At 38.7% G+C, this 23,497-nt stretch overlaps 1 protein-coding gene across 2 annotated transcripts in view; it reads left to right on the forward strand.

Moving 5' to 3' along the window:
• LOC128612248 (palmitoyltransferase ZDHHC14-like) overlaps positions 1–23,497 on the forward strand; it is a 56,506-nt gene that overhangs the window by 13,940 nt on the left and 19,069 nt on the right. For both annotated transcript variants that reach the window (XM_053632200.1, XM_053632201.1), the window contains exons 3-8: positions 3,799–3,959; positions 12,651–12,809; positions 14,417–14,554; positions 18,225–18,273; positions 19,613–19,715; positions 20,913–21,022. In XM_053632200.1, coding sequence (XP_053488175.1) covers positions 3,799–3,959; positions 12,651–12,809; positions 14,417–14,554; positions 18,225–18,273; positions 19,613–19,715; positions 20,913–21,022 — 720 coding nt within the window. The remainder of the gene's footprint in view (positions 1–3,798; positions 3,960–12,650; positions 12,810–14,416; positions 14,555–18,224; positions 18,274–19,612; positions 19,716–20,912; positions 21,023–23,497) is intronic.

The raw sequence follows: 23,497 nt of genomic DNA on the forward strand, positions 1-23,497 counted from the left end.
TATATGTATGTATATGTGTGTGTGTATGTAGAATTTTTTTGTTGGTGCAATAATGATATTTTGTAAAAAAAAAATAAAAATAATAAAAAAAAATAATAATAAAAAAAAATAATAATAATAATGGGAAAACACTTTAATTTGACCTCAGAGGATCCAGTATTTATAGTGTAGGTCAAGCAGCCGTAACTAATTTGTGTCAGCACACTCTGTACTCTCGGACGTGTTTGTCTCTTATATGTCGTGAGAACGAGTGTTTCACATTAAGCTTTTTGCCAAAGGAGCACTGGTCCTCCTAAACTGGGAAAAACATGAGCTGAAATATTAGACGAATATCCCTGAGCACAAACCTGATAAACACTTATTTATTTGTGCAGTATTTGTGCAAAAAACAAAAAGCTCTAAAATATTCGCCCCAGATGCCAAAACGCAGACCAAGCTGGTCAAGCTCCTATTCTCCAGTCTTCTTGCGCCATGCAATTTCTACAGCATATGCTTTGCCTTTACGTAAGTGAATTGATGAATAAACGTTTGCGATTTTTTGATACGTGTCATTTCTATGGAGGTATTTTACGGACAATTTTCAAAACATTTTCAGACTGTATTTGCAATTGCGTTTCCTATTTGTGGATGTATAAATCGTTTGTTACTGTTTGCATTTTCATTTTCACGAACCTACAGCGCCTGCCAAATTTCAAACGGAAACACATAGTCTATTTGCAATTGCATTTCCCGTGTGTTACGTGTTATGACCCGGCGATATTGAAATAGCAATGGGTGGGGGGTTTCTAGGTGATTGCTGTGGTATCCCAGGTGATTACTAGAGTTATTGCTATGGTATTCCAGTGGTAGCTAGTGTGTTGCTATGGCGTTCTCACTTGAGGCTAGAGTGTTACCATGGTATTCCAAATGGTCAGGGGGCATTTATTTTAGGTTTTGAGATGAATTTGCAGTTAGGTTTTGTGAGTTCAGTGGCATTTAATAGTGAGGAAATATTTGTTTTTGTGTTTGAGACACAGTGAGGGCGTGTGTTTCTAGGTTTGGAATATTTACCAGTTTGGATATATTTATATTTGTGTTTGGGGTGTCTAGCAGCCCTTCTGAAAAATTCTAATATATAATGGTAATGAGTCTTTATTGGTCACATATACACTACAGCAACGTGAAATTCTTTTCTTCACATACCCCAGCATGTTAGGAAGCTGGGTTAAGAGCGCAGGGTCAGCTATGATACAGCACCCCTGGAGCAGAGAGGGTTAAGGGCCTTGCTCAAGGGCCCAACAGTGGCAGCTTGGCAGTGCTGGGGCTGGAACCCCCGACCTTCCATTCAGTAACCCAGAGCCTTAACCGCCAAGCCACCACTGCCACTACAAATACCGTTACCAACCATCAGCAGTTATCCATTAAATCCATTACCAAATGGTTTCCATTACGTAGTAGAACGTGTTAAGGATGTAGGTCCTTAATGGTATCCATTAAACATAACATGCCACCAACAGAAGGCTGGAAATGACCAGTAGAGACCCACAGGGACCATTTAGAGTTTCCATTAAAACCAATAAAAGTCCCACTATAGCTATTAACCCTCTTACCCCTTAGTTCCCACAGTATTATGTCCCACAACCCTATATTCCCCAGAGAAACAGCACGCCAACCCTGAGTTCCCAGGCCAAAATTGGCCCCAAAATCAACATTTTAATTTTAACATTTTTAGGCCTTGAAACAACTTATAATAATGTATTTGTGTAATATTACTTTGAAAATGAAGCAGTTCAGTGTTTTTACTCCACTTAGAGCACAATTCTTAACTAGAGAAATGACAAAAAATGCTCGCTGAAATCCTTATACTCATTTAGAAGTACCATACGAGCATCAGCGTGGTCAATGCCTTTGAATCAATTCAAGTAAATAAATAAATAAATGCATTTTAGTGCCAAAAGTCAAGTTTCTGGTGATAATCAGACCAGCAGGTAGTGTTTTCACGAATGCACAGAAATGGTCCCGTTATGACTCCAGACCCCTGCAGTGTCAGTCGCACTGGTTGATGCTGAAGATGAAGACGGATCAGGGTCTGAATCAGGAGAGTTTGCGTCTCTATCAGTTTCGGTTTCGGTTTCAACATCGCCTGAACTTTCACTGCTGTCACTATCTAGAATCCTCGCTCTCGCCTGTGTAACTGTGTATGTTTTCTTTTTTTTTTCCCACTGTTTTAGATGTACCTGTGTTCACTGTAGGTGTAACTTTAGCTGGGACACGATTAGCTTTTCGCTTTGGCATTTTTAGTTCACTTCTACTAGTACACCAATATTCACGCTTGGATCTTCATCATAATGCCGGCGTAAAAACGTAATCACGTCATGACGTCATCAACCTTCCGGGTTAAAAAATAATAATTAAATAAGTAAGGAATCATAGCAGAGTAATGCCGGTACACCGGCCTTACGGGTATTTGGCATAGACGACCAAGCCGGTATATCGTCCTTACGGGAATAGATCAAAGACGGGCAAGCCGGTTTTACGGCCATACGGGATAAGAGGGTTAAAACCATTACAAATTCTATGAGGGTTTATATTGGGTTGTTTTGTTTTTTCAGAAGGGAGTGTTTTGTTTTTGTGAGCTCATGTATGCGGAAGAGGGTAGATGGCGCTTTCCTCAGAGTACGTTACGCTGCCCTGTGATTCAGCATGAACAGCAGTTTTAAAAAAAAATGCATTTGGCTGTATTCGTGTCTCAGAAGAGGCATGTGTTAGCCTTCATCTTAGCCTTGGTAGCTGTTGTACGATAGGGGACTGCTGGGTGGTAATTGGCCAAGAGTAAATTAGGGAGAAAATGGAGGGGGGGGGACTATTAATTAACTTCAACGAAGAGTCCTGATTAATTAAAGTAATGCAACAATCGGCCACCTGACGTTATTAAGAGATGAAAGCTCAAAAACAAACAAACAACAAAAAAATGTACTTTTTGTTTGCTCTGTTGGACAGGTTGCCAGTACTATCGTTTTAGTGTTCAGGTGCCAAAATTTCTAGCACTTTGTGCAGTAAAAGTCCTATAAAGTCATCTTTCCAGTCTTGTAAAAGGTTACGCAAACGTGCTTCAGAATTTAGAGAAAATCTCACGGGAGGTGTGTAATCTGAAGTCAGCTTTCATGTAAATTCCACACTTGTCCTTTTTCATCTCATTTCTAAGCTGTAGCTTCTCTACAGTAATAAAATTTTGTCTAAAAAAAGTGTGATTCGCTGGATTCTCTGGGTGTTTTGCCACAATGTTTCTAGGCCATGTTTATCTCTGGTAGAAGATTCTGGTTGGTTTTATTCCATTCACTTAAATGACTAAACAGCTGCTTTGAAAGCTATTAGGCTACTTGGATTAATGAGGCAGGACGTGAGAAAGATCATCATCCAAACCAATGTGATTAGAGCCATGTGCACCTAACAGTGCAGGAACAATAGGATTAAGCTGGAACTCTCGGTTAGATTAGATAACGGCATTAAATGGGGAGTAAACAGAGTAAAATAGATTTGATATTTCCTCCACTGGTGCTGAGAAGCATACAGGTAGAAATAATATACAGGGGAAAATAAGTTCAAATATCATGAATGCTATGATTGAGCAAAACAACAGAGGCAACTTTGTTTTTTATTAATTTTTTTATTTATAAATCAATATGTTTCCCAGCTGTAGAAGTCTCTCAGAGCTTGTTCTTGGAGAGTGTGCGACTTTTCGACTGAGGGGAATAACTCTGCAACTCTGACATGCCGTTTGTTTTTTTTTTTTCCTTCCAACTGTTATTTCCTCTGCAGCTGTCCGTTCTTGGCGACCACGCTGACTCCAGCGATCCCTGTGGTTGGTGGCATGCTGTTCATCTTCGTGCTAGGGACGTTACTCAGGACGAGCTTCAGCGACCCCGGCGTCCTGCCCAGAGCCACCCCGGAAGAGGCTGCGGACCTGGAGAGACAGATAGGTCCGCCATCATTTTCAGATCATTCTCCTCTGTCCCTATCAGAAAACCTCTAGCAGTGTCTTCTGTCTGTGTAGGATTTTTATTCAATGTGTCAGGTTGGCTGTGTGTGAGAGAGGGTTTCGCCATGTCATCACATTCTTGTCACGTAAAAAAGCCTTGTCAAAATGGTCATCATCATTCTCCGACATGTGTAAGGCAGAGATAACGGAGTTTCCAAAATGCTCTGTCCACACAGTTAGTTCTGACCTAGGTCGCTCAAGGTGAGATGAGGTTAATCTTTTGGCTCCTGAGGGACTGACATATTTATAACCGACGCTCAAAATCACCCGCTGAGAGGGCCGTCCTGACCTTTTATACAGTCAGAGACGTTTGTGTATGTGTGTGCACACTGCCAGGCAAGCCCTGATACACAAGAACAGTGTGTATATATATATATATGTATGTGGGTGTGTGTATATGTGAACATATTGTGCTTTGTATTCCACTTGACAGATTGAATTACTGTAACAAAGTGCTTTACACTGTGTCTCATTCACACACACACTCACACACCAATGGTAGCAGAGCTGCCGTGTAAGGCGCTGACATGCCATCGGGGGCAATTTGGGGTTCAGTGTCTTGCCCAAGGACACTTTGGTATGTGGAGTCATGTGGGCCGGGAATCGAACCGCCGACCCTACGATTAGTGGACAACCCGCTCTACTACCTGAGCCCTATTATTTAAACCAGCATTTATGTATATACTAATGTTTCATTTCTTTTACACATTCTACTCAAATGCACAATTTTAACATGGACATTAATTTTGTGTTGGTCATCCTTTTTTTGGGGGGCGTTTCTCTTTGTGTATAATGTAGTGCAGACAAGTTCAGCTAGTAACAGTAGTGGACATAAATACATTAGCTAACCCATTAGACAATTAAAAGCTTAAGTGTCATGCTTTGTTCACCTGTAAAACGTTACTGAATAAGGTAAAAAGTGGTAGCTAATGTTATGTCATAAACGGTTGGTTAACTAATTAGGTGCATTAATACAGACTAGGGCACATAAACAAGTACATCAGTCCCTCCAGGATTTTGCGATCGTAGAAATTAACGCAAAATCAAGGAAACTCTGCAATATTCGGAGGAGCTTTTTTTTTTATTATTTATTTTAAAAAATTGCAGAATATTTTCTGCAGATTTGAGCCAAGACGTGTCACGTGACATCATCACAACGCACATTCAGCCAAACCCCTCTTCGATTCACGTGCGTTGAACATGAGTACAGCTAAAAAGGTGTCATTTACCAACAAACATCACTGCGAAAGACCGCGCAAAACAATTACGCGCAAAAAAGTGAAGTTTTATCACAAATTCTGAGTAACTTCTTTTTTTTTTTTTTTTTTTTCCCCCCCTGTCTGTTTAACCATGATGACTGCACATAGTAAGCAGGAGATTATTATGATGGCTTTGTGCTGCACATGTTATTTTGCTTAGTTTTGTAAGTGTTTCCACTTACGTTCGCAATTCTGAATAGATACTCTTTCAACTGCACGCTAATGAATTAAGAAAAAACGGTTTAGCCGACGTGTGCAGTGCAACAGACGTGGGATTTGTAACGACTAGCGCACGTTCTAGTTACAGCATTGAGGTGCGTCAAGCCACCATGAAGCAGGTTTAGTTTAAACATAGCTATATACCACATCAGAAATTTTGTTGTGCAAGACTCTATAAGGAGTTTGCTTTTCTTTTTCTGCTTGTCCACCAAGCATACAAAAAAAACCAAAAAAAAAAACCCCAAACAAACCCCATACATGAATCTGCTTGTCCCGAGTGCTCTGGCTTCTGATTTGTCCTCTGCTGGGTAAAATGAGTTCAGGGCAGATCATTTTACATTATACCTAATGCTCCAAATCTCACAAAATTGCCTGCTTTTTTTAATTACTGTACTGTGAGCATTTATGTGTGCTGGTGAGGGGGAAAAACCTTTCTGAAGTCAGTGTGCGCTAATCTGTTGCTTTGAAACGTCTCGATCCCTGCACTTTGGAGCTCTGGATAATTTCGTCAGTTAGACTTGGCATAGTGTTTTGTGTGAATATGTAAATAGTGGCTAAAAAAAAAAGAAAAGAGAAGACACTTAGTAACATGTCCCGCTCACACTGGGTCTGATTTAAGTAGTCCGACAAAGATATTGACTCATCATATCCTCCGCCTGTGTTCGAGACAGGATTAGTGACGGTCTTACTGCTCAAAATGTCCTAGTGTACACTTCTGTTCAGTTTGTGATTATCTCACCAGAGCTTTATAATACAGCGTGTGCACTCTGTGAAACAGGAAGATAATAGTTATCCTTAAGATTTAGTAGTGTTGATGGGGTTTTTTAACACATAAATGAAATGGCTGAATAAAACTTAAAAGGGCATGATGTTATAGGAAAAATAATCAACAACAGGGTGGTGTCATGTGGCTCGAGGTGAAGAGAAGTTACTGTTAAAACCTTGAAGTGTTTATTGTTCTCTTATAACAGCAATTGCCCGACAATTACTTTCTTCTACCACAACAGTTTGCTAGTGATTTATTGTGGTTACATGTAATTTTGTTGTCTAAGAAACTCCTGTCAATTCCTGTTATCCCTTAAATTATAGCAGCTATAACAACTCTTTTTTTCTATCAAAGTTAAAAAGACAAATAACTGTTAACGTAGAATCCACAAAGCCTTCTATCGTGAATATTTTCCTGCTGGAGCCTGCTTCTAAAAGAGTTAAATACACATCAATAAAAACTTTGCCGTATTAAACCAAATAAATATCAGCTAAACGTCTGCCATTCAAGTCCCTGTGCAAGTTGTTGCTATAGAGACAGTAACATTTGAAAGTAATGCATTAATCAAACCCGTGATTTGCCTTCCAAGCCGGACCTACTTCCAGAGCTGCTGCTATAGCACATTAATCAACACCTTCTGACCAATCAGAATCGAGAATTTAGCAGCGCCGTGGTATCGTATTCTTAAATGTTACCAATGTACAATATTTTGAAGATTTGAAAATTGTTGTAACATACCTGGCATTGCATGCAGAGGAAAAAAAAAGATTTGCATTGGTTCCATGACGGGTTTAAAAATCAGTAAATTGTTCAAGTCTGTCATTATCTGATCCGACAATGAATTTCAGGGAAATAATGGTTACGGATTTCTAATTCTGATATTTTTAACATGTTTTCTGGCTGTTCTTTCTGCGCATAGGGAGTTTTGTTTTTTCCTTTTGAGTAGAGTGAACGGAGTAAAGCTCTGACTAACTGTACGGAAAGTGAAGTGCAGCAGATGGAGGAAGAAAGCGAAAGGAAATACGGGCTTGTGTGGGTCCAATCTACTGACTCAGAGAAACATTTCCTTTGTGACAGTTCTGCCCATCACTTCCCTTAGCCTTGTTTACATTCTTCTCCCCCCAAAGTAAGTGAATTCTGTTCTCTGTGCCGTCTGCTTGCACATGGTTCCTCTGGCTGTTTTTTTTTTAGGGCCTGAGCACCCCGATGGGGCGAGGCCCTATTGGACCTGCTCCGTTTCTTCTTCTTTTCCCAAATGATTCGCATTTTTGAAGGCCTAAACCTACCCGAAAACTCAGGAAACTTTGCACACGTGTCAGAACTGGTGAAAATTTACATCAGCTAGGGGTTCCAGAATTGAGTGTGGCAAAATGGCTCAATAGCGCCACCTACAAAATTTCAGCGCTACGTTTCGCCTACATGTACGAAATTCAGTAAACATGTATAACATGCGCACATACATACCAAAAAGTGTCTTTAACCCATGCACTAAACTCAACAGCAAATCAACCATTTTGATTTTTCTCTTCAATTTTTGCTCCGTTTTTGCCAATTCCAGGCCGAAATTTCATCGGATCGACATCATATTTGGTCAGTCTCATCTATAGTCCTTGACAATGCTAAATTGAGAAACTTTTGAGATTGTGCTGCACGGCGTGGGCGTGGCAGTCTCACAAACTTCTGAAGACATCTACATGCCAATATTCAGTTATAGTTATAACGCCACCTACTAGCAACAGGATCTGTGTTTTATACCGTGATGCACTCCTATCAACATATAAGTGCTAAAAAAAAAAAAATGGAATGGCATTCCCCTGGCTAATTTTTGTTATTCCTATCATAATTAATGATTTTTCTTTGCTTTTTTAATTCATAATGTGTTGAAAGGAAATATCTTGTTGTGAAATTTTAAAAAATCCAAAACAAAAGGCAGGATTTATTATTATTATTATTATTATTATTATTATTATTATTATTTTTAATAATTTGTTTTGGTTTTTTTTTTATCGTTACTGATGTTGTGTAAACTTGTTTTGCTTAATGAAGAGTTGCAAGGCAAGTCAGTAGTACTAATGATTATTTTTATAGCAAGAAACTAAAATGCAGTAAATGTAATGTGTGGAGGCAATCTACTGTCCCACCAGACAGCTACGATGAAATAATTATCAGTACTATTAACTTCATTGTCTTGCAGTTCTTCAGTGATTGCCTGGACTGTCCAGAGTGCCATAGCTACTGATTTGTCCATCGCTGACCAAGCGTCACGCAACTTTACATTGGTCAAATAAAAGAATTCCGTATTCTTTTGTATAAAGGCAATATCATTATATAACTGAAGTAATACCGTGATGAAGGTTAGACGGTTATTGTGATTCTGAAGTGTAATTTTGGGACATGGATGCAGGTATCAGTCAGCACTTGGCATTTAAATGAGGTGGTTATTGGAGAAACCAGCCCAAAGCACTGTAAGCTCAACCGCTTGTTAAGGAAGCATTGACTGACTTCATCTTGAGATCTGCTCCGAATTAGCTTTTGTTTAGCTAAGTCTAGGATTTGATACTCAGTATTGCTCTAGGCTTAGTGTCTGGTGTTAATCAGTAATTAATGAACACAGCTTTTGTTTATTTCTCGAATTTGCCTTTCGTGGGAACTTGTGTTACTCATTCACCTCCTACACAGTCTATTGCTTTGGGTTGATCTCCTAAAAGCAGAAGTACAAAGAAAGCGAGAGAGAGAAAGAATCAATTGTGCAGTACAGATAAAGAGAACAGAATATGCATTGATTGTGACAGACTAGTAAGACTACACTTCTATTGAATTTTTACTGTAATCTCTTTCACACCTACGATCTCCACCTGCTGCCCCCACGCTTTTGCCCTGTCTTACTCTAACTATCTAGCTTTCACACATGCCTGTGCTGGAGAGCTTAATAAATCACTCTCTCACTCTTTCACAGCATCATTAATGACTATATGATGTAATCTTCTAGCTGAACGGTTTGGTTAATGGAGGGGGTAAAATTACATAATAAACTGTACAAATGCTTCTGGTTATTATACGGTCGGATTTTAGTGCTGGTCATAATGTTATATGAAGGACGGACTATACAAAAGATGCATTGAAAGATAATCTATATCTATGATTTTGCAGTTCATTGTGATGCATTTATTATTTTTCCGTTTCTACCAGCTTCAGCATTCACTTTAGAAACGAAGAGTCATGTTAAACACTTATATTACGTATATTATTATTATTATTATTAGAGGCTCTCGTCTGTGTATCGAGCAATACGTTAAACAGACATAATAAAGTATGCGGTTTGTCAGAAATATCGCTTATGTTACAAGGTTAAAGAAAATACCTCAGCGATTGGGAACTTGGTAGTCGAGAACATGGTTCAAAAACACGTTGGAAAGGGGAAGTAAAAGCCCTGCGATTCAGACACGCCCCCTTGAGAGTCACACGGTGAAAGCTTGGCCAGAGGTACATTTTTGTTGTTTTTTTTGTTCACACCCCTGGAATTGGGGTTTCATAGCTTGCATGTTCTCCCCATGCTTCGGGGGTTTCCTCCGGGTAATCTGGTTTCCACCCCCAGTCCAAAGACATGTGTTGTAGGCTGATTTGCATTACTAATTAGTGCGGTGGTGGTAGAGCGGGTTGTCCACTAATCGTAGGGTTGGCAGTTTGATTCCCGGCCCACATGACTCCACATGCCGAAGTGTCCTTGGGCAAGACACTGAACCCCAAGTTGCTCCTGATAGCAAGTTAGCGCCTTGCATGGTAGCTCTGCTACCATCGGTGTGTGAGTGTGTGAATGGGTGAATGAGACACAGTGTAAAGCGCTTTGGATAAAAGTGCTATATAAGTGCAGACCATTTACCATTTACTAAACTTACGGGGATAAGGGTGTGATTATGCCCTGCGATGCGTTGGCACTCCATCCAGGGTGTGTCCGGCCTTACGTTCCTCTGCCTTAGTTCCCCAGCCCTAGGTTGATCAAAATTTTTATTTCATGAGACTGACTTTGTTGAAAACATGGGACATTACAATGGTCTTGGATTATTTGATTGATTCTCATGTGTATCTTGGATTTCTCTTATGGCATTAGTAGTAAGTAATATAACTTGTAAATTCAGTATAGCAGTTGTAATATTTCGTAAGGGATTATACAGAATGCATGAGACCAAGCAAAAGCCTGAACAATGTGAGAAAACGGAACATTAATGAGCCATCAGATTCATGTGAAGAGGCGTTAAGAGACAAAAATATTTTCAAAATCTATTCGTATTGATAGGAATAGCCAATGGCTGTGCAATCCATCCTGGTAAGATTACGTAATTAAGATATAATGTAAACAATGTCCAGAAACAATGTGGTAAGCAAAGATCTACAACCCAGAAATATACAGCCCTGGAAGTGTGTTGAGACCAACTTGAGAGTAGATTTTGCTTGCCTGCAGCATGTGTGGAGGAGGAAGTGGTAGTGTCTACCACAAGCAGTGCAAAAGGTGCAAAATTTAATCAGTTTTCTCATATTCATAAAGACAGAGGATTTTAAGGACCATAGAAATGAGAAGTTCAGTTGGGTTTTGTTATTTGTTCAACAGGAATGCGAAAAATGCTTAAACACTATATAGTCCATGCAAAATTGAAGAGCCATAAAATTGTTACATGATGTTACTGTATTAATTTTAAACTATAATGTGGTAGAAGCATATACAGTCCCCTCCGAAAGTATTAGAACAGCAAGGCCAATTTTGCTTTCGCTATAGATTGAAGACGTTTGGGTTTGAGATCAAAAGATGAATATGAGACGATTAATCAGAATTTCAACTTACTTTTCTGGATATTTACATCTAAACATGTTGAACAACTTGGAACATGGCACCTTTTGGTTACAGACCACCCAATGGTTAGGTGAGCAAAAGTATTGGAACAATCTTGAAGTAAATAACACTTAATATTTGGTTATATGTCGATGCATATACTGTAACTGCATCAAACTGGCGACCCGCCGACATTTTTCATTCTTTAAAACAATCAATTTAACAGGACACACCTGGGCAACAAGAAACATCTCTCAGTTGTGTGTTCCAGTATTTTTGATCACTTGAAAAAATGGGTGGGTTCAAACAAAAGGTGTCATGTTCCAAGTTGTTTAACACATCTAGATGTAAATATCGGGAAATGTAAGCTGAAATTCTGACTTTATTATCTCATGTCTTTTGACCTCAAACCCAAATGTCTTCAATGTATTGCGAAAACAATAGAATTGGCCTTGCTGTTCCAATACTTTTGGATGGGACTGTATGGACTCCTTTTGCCTTTTTTTTTTTTCTTACCATTTGCATAAAACATAAGAAATGGTTTCATTTGAACAGTGTATTCATACAAATGCATGAAAATGCAAAGGATTCTCCATAATTTTTCTCAAACCTCAAAATCTGCATTTGTTCATTCCACTTCTACACAGCTCCTAAAATATAATGTGGGGAGGAACATTAAAGACAATGTGACACTGTTTTAAACATTCTATTTCCTATCACATGGAATGCGGTGTCTGGCTTAACGTTGCATTTGTTACAGAGCTGTAGTTGGAGGTGAGTGAGTAATGAGACTCCATTAAGTCTATATTTATCTTAAGGCATACAGTATTGATGTCCAACACATTATGTAAATTCGTTTCATTATAGAGACATCCCATGCTGTTTTATAAAGCGTGTTTCAAAGGATTTAACGGTTAGTGAGTGTATGCAGACTAAACTTTCAATTTAGGATCTGTATTGGGTATCCTGCAACTATATTTGTCTTGCACATGACAAACATGGAAATATCATGTACTACACACTGCATTACATGAATGCTCCAAAGCTCCCTGCCTCCTCTTTTTACCCCATGTATGAGATAGATCTCTTGCTTTTGGTGTATTTGTTCAAGTGCTAAAGGGATATCTACTTTCACAGCAACTGGAACATTTTTCCCCCCGCAAACTTGCCATTGTGTAACTGTGTTCAAAAGTTTGTTTTCCTGTTTGAAACCAGTGTACAGTAATGCAGAGAGCTATTTGAACGGCATCCTTTGAGATGCTGAGGCTTCTAGCCAGAAAAGTGTACAAAAGATATCAGACACCCCCGTGAGCCATGGGAGGAGCATCTGAGACTAAGACTAACCCATGGAAAACTTCATAGACATACCAGTGGAATTAATTCCTTTTCAATAGGATCGAAACATTCCCTGGTGCATCGTCATCTGTCTATTTATTCCCCAATTAATATGATTCTTGACTACAGCCTGACTTTTTTCGTCCTCTTGCCACCTCATGCCTCTTGAACCTGAATATCTTCTAGATGCTCTCTAACAACACTACAAATCTTCTCTCCTCCGAACAGATGTCGCCAATGGTTCCAGTACTACAGGATACCGGCCTCCTCCTCGGACGAAAGAGATCACTATTAACGGACAGACGGTGAAGCTCAAGTACTGTTTTACTTGTAAGATCTTCAGACCACCGCGTGCATCGCACTGCAGCCTTTGTGATAACTGCGTGGGTGAGTCGCTATTTTGGTGGACTTGCTGGGCGATGTTGAGCAATGCGAGGCATAGACAGCAGAAACTATTTATAATTGTAAAAGGCAAGGAACTCACTATGCTGCCTCATATTGATGGTTCAAATCTGAGCAAACACATTCTCTGTTTACATTGCATTTCTTTTTGAGAAAGCGGGATTTGTTACTTTCTTGATGCATTGCTTCGTTTTGTTTCCAGGTCTTTCAGTGTTTTGATTCCTTTAATGTTGTTTTTGACAAGAAATAATGATAAGTAAAGTGGTGTTGGTAGCATCAACACCAATCCCAAAAGCACAGACACTCTTGGCCTGCTGTCCTCCTTCTGTATTCTACTACGCAGGCACAAAATTAAAGAGCCAATCCAGCGAGCTTGTTTCCTGTTGTCATGCCGACGTTTTCAAACACCTGGTGCTACACCCCGTGATGTAATCACTGGACAGATCAACTAGTGAATGACACTTCAGGATATTTATTTGCTGGAGGATACAAAATGTTTCATTTTCTCAGCTCAAATAGTAGACTGAAAAAAAAAAAAAAAAAAAAAAAAAAAAGTCCTTTACTTCCAACTTCACAAAGCCTCAACAAAACTTAATGGCAGTGTTTTGTTATCTCTATAACCGAGGCTGTGTTGTCTCTCTCATGTCCGAGTTTAGTTTAAATGCGATGCAATTGAGTACTGTGAATTTGTTAAAAACGGTAAATACATTGGACTTATAACCGACGCAGCTAAATAAAGTCACCTTTTAAACACGATTCACAGAAAGAGGCTTTGCCCACACGAAGATGATTCGTTTGTTTAATTGTTTTTTTCCTTGGCGAGTACTCATTGGTCGTTTGGTGAATGTGGTCGATGTTAAATGTGTTTTGAAGGAGTCTTACTCGAAACTCAAGGTCTCCATGCTGCAGTCATTAAACCAAAGTAAACTATGAATATATATATATATATATATATATATATATATATATATATATATATATATATATATATATATATATATATATATATTTATATTTAAATAGCTGAAAATATAGTGTTTTTGCAACAATACAAAAACAAATGCATCAGTTGCCTTTTGTAGTTTTTCAGCACTACAGTAGAACTCCGGTTTCTCATGTAGAGCTGGGCGCTAAACCTCCCACAACTGCCCAACCTCTAAAACTAAACATTTACAAGGCCTGGTTTTCAGTTCTCGTCACTAGTATGGGAATGACGAGTGTGTTTGTTTCAGACAGACTCAAAAAGCAAAGATTTTGGCAAGACGAGCCAAGATGCTCCAATAACAAAACAATGCTTTTTGTTTAAAGACAGAAATGATCCAAAATGCTGGATATGCTCATTAAAAGCCTTAAGGACAAACTCTCCAGTCCACACCCCATAATCCCCTCAGCCACTTCTCTTCACGCTAATGGACTTTATTTTTGAATTCGACCCTGATTCGCGTGCTGCCCTTCTTGCTCATTAGAGTGACAAACGTTTAATCGATGTGCTTTGTAGCTCCACTAAATGAGGCAGCGGTGTATTAAGTTTAACCCTCTCTGCCTGTTATTGAATATTAAAGTGGATTCTCTCTTGATCTCTCTTTGTGCAGAGCGGTTCGATCATCACTGCCCCTGGGTGGGGAACTGCGTCGGGAAGAGGAACTACCGCTTCTTCTACATGTTCATCCTGTCACTGTCCTTCCTCACAATCTTCATCTTCGCCTTCGTCATCACGCACATAATCATGAGTAAGTGAGCGTGGTGATTTTTATCCCTGAGACCTGCATCCCCCTGCTGTTGTGCTTGTTTAGTCTAAGGACAGAGTGGGATGAGGGTGTAATGAACACAGACCGAGGTCCTGAGTGTGTAAGAACAGCTAGATATGGTCCGGTCTTGAAAGAATGAGCTGTGAATGATAAATGGTTAGTATAATACGCATATTTAATATTGAATTTGATTAAATTAAGGCTGAGCACAATGTGGCTATGAATGTTAAAAAAAAAATGAATATGGAGTCAGACACCAGGGTGAGAAAAGCAAAACCATGATCGAGCATGCTTCCTATTTCCTATAGGAAAATAATCGACGAGGTGGAGTAACATGGCCATGAACAGTGTTTTCTTTCTCATACCTCAGCAATTTGGCAACAAATACATTTTATGCTTTTTATACATGTTATAGTTACATTTAATGTTGTGGAACATCCTCGAAACAAGTTAGTTCCTGTTACCACTTACTTTGTAGCAGCTATAAACAGTCATTCCTGTACCAGCCTCTCTTCTTCTCTCTCGTGACATTAATACGATTTGAAAAAATGCAGCTCTTTATCAGGAAACTCGGCGTCAAGCATCGTGCAGACTTTCATGTGGCGGAAAAACCTAAAGTTCCAGCTTTACCTCCGAGTGTTCCAAAGTGCTGACACTGGAGACCCCTTTCAAAAAAGCTAAACATCTCCTCACAGAAGTCACGTCACCATATCAACAAATACACGTGTTTTTAATCCGTTTATGCGGAGCATCTGTCGTATACAAGATTCTGTGTAAGTCATTGTGATGAAAGTTATAAATCATTTTTAGATTTTATTTTTCTCATTTAAAAAAAAATATTTAAATAGTAAATGCATAATACAATTGTTTAATCATTATAAACAGTTATTCGTTTTTATAACAGTTTTTTTTAAAACCACTACTTATATAGCTGACGGTTTATGAGCAAGCCCATATATCGTGTATCATTGAAATGCCTTCGAGAACCGTAATAGGATATTTTTCTTATCTCGCCCACCGCTAATAGAAACCTTAATCAGCTGGAACGAGTGCATTAATATAAACCTGTGATTACTGTTAAAGGAAATTTACTGTTATAGGAAATGAATCAACGCCTGACCAATCGGGTGTGAGAATGCAACGGTGCTGTGATTTGTGTACCAGTAAACATATCTATATACGTTAAATAAAAACATAAATAAATAAATACGAGGTAAAATCATTATCTTGGTTTTTTTTGTTTTTTAATTTTAGAAACCTAAGAGCACTAAAACAACGCAAGCATTTGCACATACATTATTTAGTGAACGTTTGATGAGAGAAACGGTCTAAACGTCACTAGTGAATTCAGAGATTGGGTAAGTCGGCAGAATAAACAATGAGGGCGCTAGTGGAATTCGATACGAGTTGCTGCCTCGATTGGCATCCTTCTTTTCTCACAGAATTACGGCACGACGTACGCTGCGTCAGGCTGCACACCGCCATGTTCGAGCATCATGGGAGGCAGTACTAAGCTCCCACATCGCCTTCCATGTGCACTAAAAGAGAATTTCTCCCTTGCTTAACATTGCATGGTTTATCACACCACATTGCTCATCGAGGCTCCTGCCTCATAATAATGTGTCAGTTTTATTGCAGCAGGGTTTGAACCTCTGTGTGTGCGCACGCATGGCAGCTCTGCGGAAGGTTTTACAGCTTCCCTGACACACAATCCTTTGTAATGCCTCACATGCTGATAGCTGGCACCATGCCATCGCAGAACACCTGGGTCCTGACTCTCGGCCGCTTATTAAAGCACGTCTCTGTAGCTGCCCTCATTATCCGACAACACTTGCCCCCACCATGAATAATATACTATTTGTTTTAGTCTAAAGACTCTACAAAAGGATCAACTCTGGCTGTAGCTGAAAGGTACTTTTTTTTTTTGTATTTTTTTTAATGAGCACAGTGTGCATTTTAAATGCAAAAGATGGACCTGTAGTGGTTTTAAAGCTGCAGGCTACCCAAATTGCCGATTGCTTTCTAATGAGGTCCTTGCCAGAGTATGTACAAATTATTTGTCCCTGCCACATAGACAACTTCAGAATTATTGGTGCCCTTTTGAGGCTATGCAAAAATGTATTTTGGTTAATTGGTTTAAAGTTTGCAAATATGAGAGAAGTCCAGCCTTTAATTGGAGTACATTTATTCTGAGGAAATAAACCCTTATCACAATATATTTTGTCATTGAGACCTCTGCATTTGGTACTTTTGCTTATATTTTCTCATTTGTAAGTCGCTTTGGATAAAAGCGTCTGCTAAATGAATAAATGTCAATGTACTTCATGTAACTTCCCTTTATAGTCTTCTGCTATAATGTTTAATAAGATTGGAGAATACAGATCAATCAAGAAACCACTTCTCAATACACAATCTTGCTAGATTCCTCAGCATCCTCTCGTGTACACAGGTTTTCAATGGAGTTTGGGTCAGGGGACTGTGATGGCCATGTCTAAAGTTGGATTCGGATTACTAGACTTCCACTAGATTTTTGAGCACGTCTGTGGGGATTTGCTCATTCAGCTACAAGAGCATTACTGAGGTCTGGGACTAATGTCTGGTGAGGAGGTCTGGGGTGCACTCCGAGTTCCAGTTCATCCCACTGGTGTTCAGTGGGGTTGAGGTCAGGGCTCTGTGCCGATCGTGGCAAATCATGTCTTCTTGGAGCACGCTTTGTGCACAGGACAGGTTTTGGGCCTCTTGGTTCCATTGAAGGGAAATCATAATGTTACAGATGTGCTTCCATCTTTGTAGCTACAGTTTGGGAAAGAAGCATGGGTGTGATAGCTGTCCACATACTTTTGGCCATGTAATGTATGTTTTGGGTCATTCCTTGCTCTATCCAACCATGACTCAGATTTGTTGTTTAAAATCTCCTTGGACTTTATGGAAAAACAGCCCACATCAAACCAGATCCTCCACCATAACTAAAAGCGCAGATTAGGTTCTTTTCTGTATATTCATAAACATCCTCTGTTTAATGTCACCTTGAGGTTTTGTCGCCAAAAAACTTTTTTGTGTGTCTGTGTGTGTGTCTCATCTGACCATAAAATTCGATCATAGAATCCAGTCACAGTTCCAGTAATGTGTAGCAAACATTTGTGATGAGGTGAAAGAAAAGGATTTTTTTTTTTTACACTGATTATATGGGGATTCAAATGACAGCACAAGAATAGAGTCTGTGATTCCTGCTGACAAAAATGTCTGTGTGTTCCTGTACTGGGGAAAGAATTTGAAACACTTATAAGGGAGTCTTAAGGGCAGTTGTTGAACTCCTTCAATTAAGGTTAAACATACTCATCTGTATAATGCAAATTCAGAAGTACATATGTTACAGTAGAGGCTTTAGATGAAGTATCAAATTGAAGCGCTTAAGTTACAGATATCTTTGAACGAATAGAAAAAAATATATAATAATAAAAAGGTTTACATGAATGTTTATTGACTGACCTAAAAACGTCTATAATTAGTATCCTTTTTCTATTCTTTTTCATTACAGGGAAACATGCCTACATGCTTCTCTGTTGTAATTACAAATGCACTGTATAGATTAAGTTGATATCTGCATTTGCCTTGGGTTTTAAACCAGATCTTATCTTTTCTCTCTTGACAGAATCCCAGATAAACGGGTTCCTCAGCACGCTCAAAGACAGTCCAGCCAGATATCCTTTTTTCATCCAAAGGATCCATTTTGGTTTGTTGTTTTAGTGAGTCTGACCGCTATCTTGGTTATGTAGTAAATGCTGGCCTCGGGTTTAAACCACTTCTTGTTGGATTATAATTAAACAGAGCCTTGTTCCAGCTACAGCATAGTTTGTAACACGTCTCTCCATCTTTTCTGCATGCCAAGCTGTTGTACCTGCAAAGTCACGTTCCATGTGTCAGCATGCATAGTGGCCCAATCTTCTGATTATCTTAGTCTTATGATTAGCTATGAATATGTACCCTATGTCTTGGGTCTTTATGGTTCTTGTCATGTGCTTTAAGCAGTTCAAGTAGTAGTTTAAAAGGAGGGTTAGTAGCTGCGTTAAATACCAGCAAAGTGAAACCATTGCTTGTGAGAGACCAGTGAAGAATATCTTCTCTACCATCAAAAAGCCAGGTCATGTAAAGTATCTTGCATGAAAGTGGAGTGTGTTTGTGTTGTAAATGCCACAGCAGAGTCAGATAAAGGCTCTGTGCATATTTTCAGTCAATAAATGTGTTTGATAAATAGCAGGCTGTAAGTAGAACCTGTCACAAATCCACCATTTTCTGACTGAAGGAGAGTCTGAGAAATATTGTGTATTCCAATCACCTAATATTCAAACTTATTTTAAAAAATTACTTGCTCTACATGCAAAATGGCTACTACAAGGCCACTCAGAAGAGCGTAGAAAATACCAGACGTGGCTCCTGAGGACCCTCAACCTATAAATGAATCACCTTCACGTAAGGCTAGCAAAAGCCATGGTCAGCTAGCGTCTAGTTAAATTCTACAGTGTTGTAGATTAATATTTAACTTACCAACAGTAATATTTCTTCAGAAATGTAGCTCCATAAGAATCACGTAGAAACATTTAAGCCTGTCCGATATGTGGACGGTTTTCTATTCACTGTTTATGCTCACTACTTAGAGTACAACATAATTGGGTTTCCCCCACTAGAACACCCACTGATATTCAACCACAGAAAAGAAGAGACTCCAGAAAGTGTACGTTAGAAAATTTGAACTATTTACATGTAATATCTAAGTAGATTTAGGACAGATGCTTTCTATTTTTTATTTAAGATTCAACTAAATTTTTCAGCACTTTTTCCACATTCACACATTCCATTTAGTGTGAAATGAGAGTCTGGGAATTATCAGATGTACAGACTTGTCCCCTCTGTGCTTACTGTGTGTGCATGCACAGCAATCTGACTGTGATAATTAGGGCACAGTACACATTTCTAAGGTTCTAAAGCAGCAATTTTCCCTTTCGTCTGCACAGAGGTTTTCTTTCCTTGACCCTTGTTTACTGTGCTGGAGGTTGTTGTGTGTTTTTTCTCTGTGTGGTCAATAGTGGGACTCTCCGGCTTCCACACCTACCTAATTGGATCCAATCAGACCACAAACGAAGATGTAAGTAAAGAGTGTGTGTGTATTTATTGGAATTCATTATGTAGCAGTTTTGCTTTATGTTGCCATGCACATGTAAAGCTCCTGGAAAAATAAAGCACAGGGAAACAAAACATAAGACTATGTTTAGCTTCACTCTTACCTAGTTTATTCAGAAGTTTCATCAAACAATTGGCAGTGCCACAGTAACTTCTGCTTTCTGTGAAGTACTGTTTTACACATCACATCTGTGACACAAAAATGTCACTCACATAGTGCAAAACCATCACCGCTGTATTGCAGAAATGTCACATACATAATGCAAAGGTCCACATCTTCTCCCATCCACTAGAATGCATTTTCCTCAGTAATTTATATATATACCAAAACAACTAATTTTTAAACCTTTTTCATTTTAGTTTCTTTTTCATATGATGTACAGGTCCTTTTAAATTTCAAGCATTTTGGATATTTTGTTGAAAATGTGTAGTCTCCTACATGTAATGCCCTTCACTCCATGTGTCCTAAAGTCACTGAATACTTCGTCAATAAGCACAATGTCTAAAAGAGTGTATAGCCCATTAACTCTGTTGCATCCACAAGATTATGTTTATGTAGCAGTGTTCAGTCAGATGAAGGTTTACCGACATGGCATATGACCTTGAAACCTATGCACTCAACTGTCTAACATAGATTTTTGTAATGGGTCAATCAACAAAAGCTTTATGAGAAGACTATTTCCTACACTGGAAAATTCAGAGCACTGCCTAGCATACTATTGTATTAGAGATTACAATAAATGATTTCATTCGATTTTTTCGATCATAGCTCTGTGAAAGCAATCTTGTTCTGTCTCATAAGGTCAATAAAGTAACGGGTTATAAACTTAACTCATGAGTTTAGGAATATCTTTAGAAATCAATTACTTTTCTCTTTTTATTTGTAAAAATTCTGAAAAGACATTAGGCATTAAGAGATTAAAACATTGCGCTGGAAATTCTCACTGCAAAATGGCAGATTATAAAAATAGGGTATCGTTGTGAACACACTTTTTTTTTTTTTTTTTATTGAGTCTTGACTCTTTAGCCAAACACGACAAGCATTTTTATAATCATAAAATCTTACATGGTATATCCTTAAACCACCACGCTTTTATTCCCCCTCTAAACCCCCCACTTTGATTTCCTTTCTCAATGCAGCTTGTGTTTCTCTTCTCTCTAGATTAAGGGGTCATGGTCATCAAAAAGAGGGAAGGATAACTACAACCCTTATAGTTATGGAAACATGTTCACAAACTGTTGCACAGCCCTATGTGGTCCTCTTCCACCCAGGTAAGTTCCAGAAGCTCAGGTTTGGTTAATGTAACCCTTGCTAGCATTATTGCATCATTCCATTTCATTAACAATGTAAGTGCTTCAGATTAGTCTGTGATACGAAGTAATCTTTTGTTGCATGTGCTGGCAATCAGTTGTACAGTCAGGGATGGGCAAATCACTTCATTTTTAGCATAAAATACCAGGTATCCCAAAAGTTTCTATACATTGTGACTATGTTTGCCAGCACCATGTCGGTTGTGCCTTCGTCAGTGGACATTGACTTCTTGGTTGGTCTGCAACACTTCCACTCTTTTTGGAATTTGTTAATAAGTTTGGCAACAAGTTTGGCAGCCATGTGAATGACTTCAATACTTTTGTTAAAGGCATTCTTTAAAGCTATCTGGGGAAAAAAAACCCTATATGTGTATATGTATGTATGTATGTGTGTGTGTGTGTGTGTGTGTGTGTGTGTGTGTGTATAAACTACAAGGACCCCTTGTATGAGGAAATGATTTCTTACCTGCATTAATTACAGGTATTTTGGATGCATATCTACAGTTTGGGCAGTTTCTCATGACTATACACTTTCAGAGGATCAGTTTCTGTGCCATGAAGGCTTCCATCTTGTTTAACAGGGAGATTAAAAGCAGATGTTCTCCTTGGCTGCTGTGTTCTTAGCAAATATATTGTCTGGGTCTGATTCCTGTAATGCTAGTAAGTCGTTCCATCATTCATTTTAATGAGAAATACTTCGTATCTGACAGCTTATCTCGGTCGAGAAGCAAGTCTATTTTCTTCTGCTTGCGCTGTCAGCAAAGAGAGAACGCCCCTGTTCGGCTGAAGAATCCGTTCTCTCAGCTGTTTTGCTGTGCATAAAGGTTATTTCGCATGTGCTGTGTGAATAGTGCTTATAGGTCACGCCTGCTCTGTGGGAAAGGTATAGATTTCACAGTAGTATTTATCACATTTGCATTCAGTGTATCGATGTACGGTTAAATTCAGGTCAGAGCGCTAGTTCATTTTGAAGAACATTTTATCAGTCATGATTTGCTCCTTAAGACAGATCTTTATCTGTATCTTCTATGATAGTAACACTACAAATAACACTGTTTACTCTGATCATGTTGCAACGTTATCTAAATATTATGATTATCTTTCAGAGTATGGCTGTAAAATGTCATTCACCTTCACGAAAATTGTACATTGCAACAATAATACATCGCATGACAACATCATGTTGTGTAAATCAGCAGACCAGCATTTCACATTTTTACACTTGACTCTGACATGCATCTTTTTTTTTTCTTTTCTTTTTTCCCCCCCTCATTCTCTCCACCTCAGTTTTTTCACTGGTCAGTAAATTGTTTCTCTTTGTTGTATTTGGTTGCTGTTATAAAACTGTTTATAACTGCTGTAACTTAAATGATAACAAGAACTTGCTGATGACATTCCACAACATTAATTATAACTATAAGCAAATAAAATATACTGCATGACGTTCCTTTGTAATCGTTGTCAAATGTTTGTGATGCAAGATGAACTAAACAACTGGAGCTACCCCAATATTTGAAAATAATTAACTTCTAATCACTGTGTTGTTGATTTTAATTTTCCTATAACCACACACCCAGTTGTGTTTACATCTACTGTTACCATTACAGCCTACCTGATGCGCATATCGCATGCAAATTCCACATTGGTGTGAAGATTCCCATCTCAAAGGGAACCGCATATCTGACTTTTATTTGCAAAACCTGCAAGAGCATGTTGGATGCCAGTGCCGTTGCCAAAGAACAAGATACAGGAGCATCAAAGCATTCAGACTTCAGAATCTGTGCTCATTTCCACACAACTTTAGTCATTAAATTACCATTACCACTAGTGGACTATTAGTCCACTAGTGTAGACTAGTGGTTCTGTCACTTACTGACCGTTGTTAAAAGTGCTATATAAATAAAAATAAAGCGAACTGAATGTCAGTATATTCTGATGTAGTGTAGTAAATGGTTGTTGACCTTGGTGATGTATGATATCCAGTTTTCATGTGTACTACGTGCCTGAATGCTCTACGTGACTTTCCTCGTCTCCCATGACGCCAGCTTTACATCATTTTGCATACAGATAATCCCTATCACTTCTTATCTCCACTTCAACACAGCCTTTCTGTAGTCCCGGCTGTATGATGGCTTTCACTGCTTCTGAACCGTCACTCAGCTGATAAAAGTCCACCAAAACGATCATTAAGCAAGACTGGCCTGGCCTGGTTTCCTATAGTACTAGTGGTGGACATCTAAAATTTGGGCTGATTTTTAAAAATTTTATTTTATTTATTTATTTATTGTTTTTTGCTGGTGTGTGCATGTCTGTGAACATGAGAGCGTGAGCGATATTAATTCTCAAAATAAATCCTGCTCGGCACGATTTCTAAAACACGTACAGCATGATCCTGGCACATGTTTTGGCTCTCTACTGAAGCACAGTGGATTTGTA

The sequence above is a fragment of the Ictalurus furcatus genome, chromosome 9 (assembly GCF_023375685.1).
Source record: "Ictalurus furcatus strain D&B chromosome 9, Billie_1.0, whole genome shotgun sequence".
Taxonomy (NCBI): Eukaryota; Metazoa; Chordata; class Actinopteri; order Siluriformes; family Ictaluridae; genus Ictalurus; species Ictalurus furcatus.